This window comes from Topomyia yanbarensis, chromosome 3 (genome assembly GCF_030247195.1).
Source record: "Topomyia yanbarensis strain Yona2022 chromosome 3, ASM3024719v1, whole genome shotgun sequence".
Lineage (NCBI taxonomy): Eukaryota > Metazoa > Arthropoda > Insecta > Diptera > Culicidae > Topomyia > Topomyia yanbarensis.
Window position 1 is genome coordinate 181369273 of NC_080672.1, and position 10556 is coordinate 181379828.

A 10556-nucleotide genomic window follows, 5' to 3' on the forward strand; every position below is an offset into this window, starting at 1 on the left:
AATTGTTGGTCACTTTAAGCGAATGTGTATGACGAAAAGCAACACGTCAAAAGAAAAAAAGAAAAAGGTGCGACTAGTAGATTCGGATGAAGAAGACAATGATCAATTGAGCGATGATGAATGCAGCAATGAGAGTGACGACAGTGATATTATGCAAATAAACTCAGTTACAATAAGCAAAAGGAAGATAAATTCAGTGAGTGATAAATATAATACCAAAATTACATGCGATGTGGGTGGAATAAAGTTGCAGTGGACGGTAGACTCCGGAGCGTCTGTGAACGTAATCGATGAAGACACTTGGAGGATGCTGAAAGAACGCGGTTGCAAATTTAGCTTTGACAGCAACGAAACGCAAAGAAAATTAATGGCCTACGGGAACCGTAAACTGCAAGTGAAGAGTGTATTCAAAGCGAATATCACGCACGGCTCGACACGGTGCACCGTGAAGTATACGTGATTAAAGGACATGGAGCATGCCTTTTGGGAAAAACTACGTCGGTCGATCTAGGGGTTCTGCAAATAATGGCCAAAGTACAACAAGTAAATGAGCATCCAACAAAAATAGGCAAGGCCAAGAACGTACTCGTGTCTGTTAACATCGATCCAAGTATTCGTCCGGTACAACAGCCTTGTCGTCGATTACCCATTCCGTTGCAACAATCTGTCGATAATGAGATCCAGAAGTTGCTAAATCAGGATGTAATAGAACTTGCTTCGAATAAAATTGCGTGGGCTTCACCACTTGTAGTGACACCCAAAGATTGTGGGCAACGCGTTCGCTGATGCGTGGACATGCGAAAGGCAAATACAGCCATTGTTCCTGAACGACACCCGCTGCCAACTTTTGAGGAAATCATGCCACACTCGAACGGGTGCAAATTTTTCTCAAAGATCGATTTGAATAACGCTTTTCATCAGCTGGAGCTAGATGAACGATCACGAGACATCACTACATTCGTCACTACGAAAGCTTACTATCGATTTAAGAGGCTAATGTTTGGGATGAACTGCGCAGCCGAAGTCTTCCAGCGGGAACTTGAAAGGATATTAAAAGGACTGGAAGGGGTTCGGAACTTTATAGATGATATCCTTGTCTAAGCTCGTACTAAAGCTGAGCACGATCGTCGAGTCGCAGTGGTATTGAAGCGATTAAAGAATTACGAACTTACAATAAATGAGCGGAAATGTCAAGTAGGACGATCGAAGGTGATTTTCATGGGACACGAGCTTTCAGCTGAGGGGATTTTGTCGACTGAGGACAAAGTATGTGCTTTGAAATCATTTAGGCGTCCGCAGACAGTTGAAGAACTCCGCAGCTTCCTTGGACTCGCAAATTACGTTGGCAAATTCATCCCTAATCTATCAACTCTGAGCACTCCATTGCGGAGTTTAATTAGAAAAGTTTGTAAATTCCGATGGACAAAGCAAACAGATATGGCTTTTGAATCAATCAAGCAAGCACTGTCAAACCCCCAATATCTCGGTTAATACAACCCTGACAGTCAAACGACATTAATTGTTGATGCGAGCGCTACAGGCCTAGGAGCAGTTTTAGTACAAACGGATGGCAATCGATCTCGTGTAATAAGCTACGCTAGTAAAAGTTTGTCCAAGACTGTGCAAAAATACTCAACATTGGACAAAGAAGCTATGGCAATCTACTGGGGAGTAAACAGATTTGAAATGTATCTACGCGGAAAATATTTTACAGTTCTCACGGATCACAAGCTACTCATAAACATATTTACTACCGACTCTCTGCCGAACACACGTCAACAGCGATGGGTATTGCAGTTACAAAATTACCGTTACAAACTGGTACACATTCCTGGGAAGGCTAATATAGCGGATTCTCTTTCGCGATTGGCTCAGATGGCTGACGAACCAAGTGTCGATATAGACTGCGAAAAAGATTTATGTGCCATAATTGAATGTAACTCGAAACATTTGTGTGCAGACTTTCTTGGGCCACTACCAAATGGAAAATCTCTTTTTGTACTAGTAGACTATTTTAGTAGGTATTGTGTAGTAGAAATCATGACTACAACAACATCGGCTGCTGTAATACAAAAACTTGAACGAATATTCACTCGCCTTGGAATTCCGGATATTCTAACGACCGATAACGCAGCGAACTTTTGTAGTCAAGAATTCAAAGACTACTGTACGGACAACGGGATTAAACTTGCGCACACCACTCCATATTGGCCTGCTGCAAATGGAGAAGTGGAAAGACAAAATCGATCGATTCTCAAGGCGTTGAAGATTAATCAATTGAACGGAGGTAATTTGGAGAAAGCTCTACAATGCTATTTGTACATGTACACCGTAACGCCTCACTCTGTGACAGGTGTTTCTCCAGCGGAACTTATGTTCGGGAGACGATTCAAGGATAAATTCCCGCACATTGGCGAGTTCTCAATAGTCAAGGACGAAATTACAGATAAAGATTTAGCAACAAAACACCAAGCCAAACTATATCGCGATAAAAAGTTCAATGCAAAAGTCTCAGATTTACAAATTGGGGATCAAGTTTTGATGAAAAACCAACATAAGAATAATAAGTTGGCGCCAAATTTTTTACCGGAACCAGCTGTAGTGATTGATAGACATGGCAGTAACGTGACTGTCCAGACTGAAGGAGGTGATATATACCATCGAAACACATCGCACTTGAAGCCGTTATCAGTTAACATAGGACCAGACGGAACTGAGCAATTGGCGAAAACTGTACAGACTCCTACCGCACTTACGGACTGCTTTGAGACGACTAACACTCCTGGTAATCATGGTACTGTACAGACTCCTACTGCACTTTCGGACTGCTTTGAGGCGACTAACACTCCTGGTAATCATGGTAGTGGTATGCAAAAGCGTCCCATACGAAATGCTAAGGTTCCAGTTAGATTTAAGGTGAAGATATATGGAAGCCAGCAACGCACGCTTGTTGCTAGGCACCGACGCGCTTGTTTACATTGAGAAAAAATGGAATTCGAAGTGAAAACACAGACTAACAGACATAACACTCAAAAACAAAACTTCGCCCGTTTTAACGGTCATTTTAAATATATTTGTAGTTGGGACTGTGGCCACATTTGAAATTATGGCGCCACTGACATATGAACAAGCATATGGGGGATAGACCACTAGTGAAAAATTGTTCCCAAACTTGAGGGGTAACCCACCAGTAAATGAGTGATTGGGACTGTGAATAAAAGGTGGAGCTAGTGTTCTGGGAAAATTGTCGGATCGATGTTTTTTTAGGGAATTCCCTCATAGTGTTATGTCTGTTAGTCTGTGGTGAAAATTCAAACGCACAAATGAAAGTTTTCGGACATTTTCCATCGGTCATCTACATATTGGCAGAAAATTTTAAGTTTTGTTAGTAAACGATTAAAGTTTCGCAGGTATTTTTGCAGTGGTGTGTGATTAAAGTGCATTTGAAAAAGTGCACTAATAATGAGAAGAAGAAAAATAAGAGTATTTCGAAAAGAAACCCCAAGTGAAGAGGGGTGATATTTTCGCACAAATTAAGAGCTAAAGATGGAATTCCGTCAAAAACTCGGGTCCATTATATAGGAAAATGTTCTAGCTTCCTCAAGTAGCAGTTTGGTGGTACACCGGCAAGGTTAGTGTATTGAAAAACGTATTTTTATATTTGCTCATGTCAGATGCATGGTTAGGCAGGGGAGAGGGGTGTGTGCGGTGTAGCAGCTATGTTTTGGCTCGCATGTATAATGTCCTTAAAGATTATAATCTTGATTTTGATTAACTTGCGACTCTGAACAAACCTTTGTGAATTTCAAATTAAACAATAGGAGAAAATGTTATGCCTAACTGGCAGCACTTCAGGAAAGAGAAGAGAACTTAAATAAGTATGTAGAAAGAAGACAGTTGAATAAAGAACTTGATAACGTACACTGAGCAAAAAGCATCTGAGAATTTCATAAGTCTCGGCATATGAACCAACCTTCTGACGATGTCATTGAACGCTTTAGAATGTCATAGGCAGGCTTATGAATTCATTGATCTTTATTCATGCACTCCATAGACGTACAAATAATGTATTTCATAAAACCGTCTTATGACTTCGCTCCAATATATGCCTTTAAGAATTTCATAAGTTTTTCTCATGAAACCCATATGAGATCTGTTATTGATTCTATAAAATTGTATTTTGTTTTTCATAAACGTCACTTTTGTGAAAAGTTCATAATTGTTTCTTATGAATTCAGTACTGGCCTGGACGGCCAACCAGGAGGTAATAGTTTCAGCACTTTTTGATTACCGCTGTTTGGAACAAAAGAAGTGAGATTTTCAGTCAAATTGCAACAATTTTAAATTGTTTTTATGTTATTGAATAAATTACTGTGAGCATTAAATCTGTTTACATGGTTATGATTTTTACAGAAGATATCCGATTATTTGAAATGAAATAAGTTGTGCATATAATTAGTGTCTGACGCGTATTTTATAATTATCAAAATCATTTGAGAAGTAACAATCATTATCATTCAGTTGTCAAGTCCAGTTTCCTAGTTGTCTTAGCCCAGTTTCCCAAGAAATATTGACGAAGCGTTGCTCATTATGTACAAATTTTAATATTTAATGAGAATTTTCTCTTCAATCTTCTGAAGGGATCTATACTTGGCGGTTAATTTGTCCCGAATTGAGTTCTACAAGATGACCACACAAATGAACTCATGAGGAATGACGTTCATGTTTGACAATTCTCAGTGATTTGTTTACTTTGGCAGTTGCGTGAGTTGGAGTGCAACGGGTGCCCATCTGTTACATTCAAACTCACATAACTCCCATGTAAACAAACCACCGAGAATTGTTAAACGAAGTTCATCCGGCTCATTTTGTGGGGTTATGTCGGTTGGTGTAAAACCTAATATCCTCTTAAGGTTGATTTTTACTGTTGATTTTTTGACTACTAAAAATGCTCGAGAAATGTCAGCCATGTTCTTTTTCTTATATAAATGCGCAATAATATCCATAAATAAAAACATATGGCATTCATTCGAACATTTTCATAAATTTCATAAGACTGTCTTATGAAAATAATAAGAGATGGATTTGGAAAATTTCCCCTCTAAATCATAAGACAGATTTATAAAATCCATTTAAAATCCTTATGTCTGAAAGTCATAAGACTTTTTTATGGAAATTCAATGTAAATTTTGCTCGGTGTACGAACGAGTCGTTATTCGGGACGTACCATGCCCCATCGTCGCTTTATCCGCCAAGGTTGTACGCCATCTTCGTACTGTTAATCGAAGAAAACTTTTAGTAAACCTAGGAAAACGCAAACTAGTAATAAAATTACAGTCGGAAGAAAGATTCTTTAGCAGCTAATTTCAACGTCTGACTCTAGGATAGGATCCGCCAGCTGGCTTCTTCTTATATTTTACTAATCCCTGTTGAAAACGACATACCCCCACTCGACCAATGTTGCCAAAATATTTGTTTTGTTTCGGTCGTATATTTGTTCTGATTAAAATATTCTATATTATGTACCAATTTCATGGAAAAATCAAAGATTTAGTCTTTATATCCGCATTTAAACGATCATAACGTTTTTTCCATCGGAATACAGCAAAACAAAATAATATATATTCGTTGTTGGACATTACGAAAAATATCTTCACGCCTCTTCATTTTTGTAAGTTGCTTTCTGAGTCAAGCAACCTCTGTCACAAGAATAATTTTCTCTGTTCGGATTTATATTAAATATTCTAAAACTACTTTTCTGCAAGGTTTAATTTTTGTTTTGGAGGAATGTATAGGTTTTTACATGTGATTGTTTCGGAGAAAACAGCAGTAGAAAATACACTCTCCTATTCACACCGATGATCGATTCAGTTGAAAACTGTAAAATTCAACTGTATCGATAATACCAAAGGAAGAACAAGAAGCGACTTCCGGGATAACTTTCTCCCTGTTTGCTCAGTACTTCCAATTTACTCGGTACTGGAACAAAGACAATTTTTACATGATGTTCAAAATATTTTCATACTTACGCTACACAGCCTGTTGATTTCGAAAAGAGGCATTTCCGCATTACTCCGCACACAGAACAGAATCCACGATAACCGCGCTACCGGATCTCTCGGGAATTTCAGTTCTGGATAATATGTTTGATTTCGTCTGCCAAATAATGCCTGCACTTCATAATTACAGACGGATGTTATAGAAAGAAAGCGGTATCTCGAGAAAACAAAAAAATCAACACGGTTCTTCTTCTTCTTCCAATTCTGTTTATTTTCCGTCGGCCTATTTCCGCTACGAGGCCAAATACCGACGCCAGAGAGGTGACACTCCCACTATCTGGATTGGATATCGACCCATCAACTCATGGACCGGGGACCAATGGCTTCACTTCCCTTCCGAAGGAAGGCGTGACCTCAGATTTTTCTCACCTCTGAAAAATCTCAACGACCTCGACTGGGATTGAACCCAGACCAACTGGGGTGGGTGGCGGTCACGCTTACCACCCAACCATCGGCGCCGTCTCAACACGGTTAACAATCGTCGTTTTATGTTTGATATCACAATATGACAACACTTCCAAGCAGCCCTTTGGTACTTTTAGTTTCCAAGCCGAAGGTTTGCCTATGTCACTTTCGTCCAATCACGAGCTGGTTCAGAATTGGTTCAAAAACAGAAGACAGAGCTGGCGGATCCTATCCTAGGTCTGACTGAATAGATTTCGTCAACGTTGACAACTGTCATACTAGGGTAGTTCGTTTCACTTAGAACTGTTTAGCAGCTAGATATATCGATTAGAATCTCTATTAGCGAATAGAGAGTTTATACCGATACAGCAAATTTTATACAGCTCTACATTCGAATTTAAAATTCGAATGGCTTAGAGGCAAAATAAATTAGACTATAACTCGACAAACATATGATTACGGCCTAAAAGCCAACTGTAAAAATCCACTTTGAATGGAAATTCCAGACAAACCGTTACTAGTCGAACACAGTTCACAACAGTTTATGAAAGAGAAAACTTTTCTCTTTCATTTACTACCAACATCTGTGATTGGCGCGTAACAGTTTGTCCGGAATTTCCATTCAAAGTGGATTTTGACAGTTGGCTTTTAGGCCGTAATCATATGTTTGTCGAGATAAGTAGGGACATGTTAGGTATATCATGTCAGTTTAGCATAGGCGGAGAAAATTAGCCTAAAACAAAAAAAGCAACTTTAGGAGGCAGAAATCTCTGTAATGTCCCTAAAATGGATTGCAGTTGTATGAGTGAAATAGGATGAGTGAGTATAAGCATGAACGGTATTAGGACGGATGCGTCCATTGACTGAGAAGTATGACGTTGATGTATGATTGAGCATAGATGAAGGAAAATTGTAGACGAATTTCTCAGCAATAGTCTTGAGAAGGGAATTTATGGCGAGAGGATGTTACCATTTCTCCCAGGCACTATGTAAGAATAGGAGGGCAGTTTAGGGAATGTTAACACTAGAATGCGTGGAAAAATAATGGAGCATTTGATAAAGACTACGAGCTTTCAACAAACGAACGAATAAATGATGTTGGTCCAGTTTCTCATTATCGTGGCGGGGGCGATTAGGAAGGGGAGTTAACGGAACTCAGTAAAGGCACTTGACGAAAATAGCTTCGCAATTTTTCTACTCGGTCCCAGGGAGAATTGTTACCACCCCTTTTGTTCGTAACAAGCGAGAGACATCAGGATTGGAGTTTTTTTGATAGTTTGTAAGAATTAGCGTGTAAGTGTTTAAAATTATTTTCTATTTGTTTATCTGGCTCTGTGTTTATATCACAAACTGCGACAGATCGCTCCGCCATGTTTGAATCTGGGCAGTTTTCTCGATAAGTATGTTGATATTACAGAAGGTGTGCAATTCCCTCAGCTGCGTATGTAGTTGTAGTATGCATCAAAATAATATTCAGAACTCATGAAAAATGCATGTATTCTGTTACTTTTTTGCTTGTAACGGACAGTTTTGTTAGATAGTACATACATTGGATAACAAAAAACTGCAAAAACGATCTTCAAAATGTTAAGAAAGTTTTTTCGTTCTAGCATACCTGGTACAACGTCGATACACCTTGGTTTTTGCGTACTGTTTTGTTATCGACGAAGACTACCACGCGAACCATTATGCAGATACCGCTTGTGTAACAACGTATTTTAATTTAAACAATTAGGACAGTATCTGACGCATTTTTTGTTCCATTTGGCACGTCGGTTCGTCGGTGTTTATATATTCTCGTTATTATAATTTTCTTGCCATAATTTTTGTATTTTTGTTTAACATAGGATAAGTTTACTAACCCCGATAAAAATTAATAAACCAATAATTAGGCAGCGTAGTTTTTCAGAATACTATAAAATTGTTAACGTTACCGTTTGAGAAATTACGGACGCACTGCTATATACCGACCCAGACCTCAAAAAGAGACCTTTTGCGTCCACCCCGGAACATCCATACCAGGTGTTGGGGCTTAGCAAAGGTTCCCTTATAGCCGTAAGCACAAAGCCGTACTAACTGTTTTTAAACCGGACTAACTTTTAAACCGGCCTAAAATATTTCGATCATGAATCGACCAAAGGGCCGAAGTCGCAATGATATCGAATCGAGAAAAATAGCTTTGAAAATTCGGTTCAGAAAATTAAATCGTATTTTAACAGTGTTTGCATACTGCGCCTTCAAATGTATTGAAACACTTTGAAACAATACTAGTTTTCGGAAGCATAACTAAAATGTTTTATATAATAACGTTTTCGTTGATAAAATTGAAAACAGATTATTTCGCCGAGTGTTGTTATGAAATGTTGATTAGGCCATTTTTGAGTCGCCCTCTTGTTTTGATGACTCTCAATTTCGCCCTGCAGTGTCGCCAAAAAACAAAAATCAAATGTGGCTTTCGCCGTGCTCGCTGGAGGGGAAAATTTGTTATTCTCCCTGGGCGTAACAAGCACTTGGTTTTTGTTTAGGGCGATTCTGTTTACGGACCTCGTAAACAATGATGCTGTCAATTTCGCCTGTATACACTACCATAGAAATGCAGAGGCGTAACCCGCCTGGCATTTTGTTTACAGTTGAAAGTCGGATCCGCCGTTTTGTTTTTTATTGATTTTCATGAAGTGTGAAATATTTATAAATGAGTTTTTATATTTTTTATAAAGTATTTTTACTCCTCTTTCAGATATTAATCAAATCTCTGTTTGTGTATATTTGTTAGTTTCGCCCATTTGTCGGTTCACGATCGATTTGGTAAGCTTTAATCATATATGGCTGCGTTCTGATCTGCGTTACACGTCAATGTTAAAAAACAACAAATTCAAGTTAAAGAAAATAAGTAAATTCATTCCGATATTTTCTTGCAGTAAAATAGCTTTTCTTCGTCAAATATCTCGTTCCATAGGGTTTGAGAACAATTTTGTCAACTTGTTGCCGATATGTTTCTGAACATAGAACTTTAACGTGTTGGATAGTTGAAAGTTGGCCGATGATGTGCAGTACTTTGTAGTGACATAATATGCACAAAAGAAAATAAATTGATATACATATGGATGTTTTTATTCAGTTTGAATAGGCGCTCGTCGAGTTAGAGGTGGCTAAACTACAGACACTTTATACACAGACTAGCGAAGTGTCAAAAATTGCAGCCAAACGGACTGTCAAAAAGTGCAACCAAAGGAGCATGAGGGTTTTGGTTGCTAGTTTTACTGTTTTTCTCTCCGCTAGTCTGTTATATAAAGTGTCTGTAGGTTAAACCATCGGTTGTAATTGGTGCCATGATAGTTATTTCTCGACAAAAATATGATTACTGGTTAAAACCCAACTGTCAAAATTCTCTTTGAAGGGAAATTCCGGACAAACCGTCGCTGGTTAAACACAGTTCATAGCAGTTAATGGAAGAGAATTTTTTTTTCTCTTTTGTTTACTGCCAACATCTGTGATTGGTGGGTAACGGTTTGTCCGGAATTCCCTTTCAAAGAGAATTTTGACAGTTGGCTTTTAAGCTGGAATTATATGTTTGTCGGGATTTCATACTTTGATTAAATAATTGGTTAATATATTTCAATTTGAATTTAAAATGAACTGTGAGTGTCATTCTAATTGAACATGATACCTATCGACGTGGGGGAGAACATTTATTTTCGTTTCAAGTGAATTTTCACAAGTTTGGAATAAAGATCAATTATCAATGAAGGTCTGCGAATTAAAATTATACACGTTTTTCAGCGAGGTTTAAATAAAAAGAAAACAAAGATCAAACAGAAAATTAAACTTTGACAGAATGATCATTTATATTCTTGAGCGTTTTTTTTTTGCACTGTGGCAGACAGAATATAGATATATTTCTATAATGCATCAATGCAAATTGGAACGATTTATGCCAAAAATCGAAATAAATATATTGATCAACGTTGTGTTCACAGTAAATTTCAAAACATTTTGTATTCAGAAGTTTTATGTGATTTTATTCTTATTGGAACATTGCACATATTTAAAATCTATTATTTACTCTTAGCTTAGGGTATTTGTGGAGCTAAT

At 38.0% G+C, this 10556-nt stretch overlaps 1 protein-coding gene across 1 annotated transcript; it reads left to right on the forward strand.

Annotated features, from left to right (window-relative positions):
- The first annotated feature begins 2040 nt into the window (after positions 1-2040).
- LOC131687461 (uncharacterized) lies at positions 2041-7913 on the forward strand. Its single transcript, XM_058971551.1, has 3 exons — positions 2041-2287; positions 2354-2916; positions 7824-7913. Exons 1-3 carry the CDS (start codon positions 2041-2043, stop codon positions 7911-7913), a joined length of 900 nt encoding a protein of 299 aa, XP_058827534.1.
- The last annotated feature ends 2643 nt before the right edge of the window (positions 7914-10556 follow it).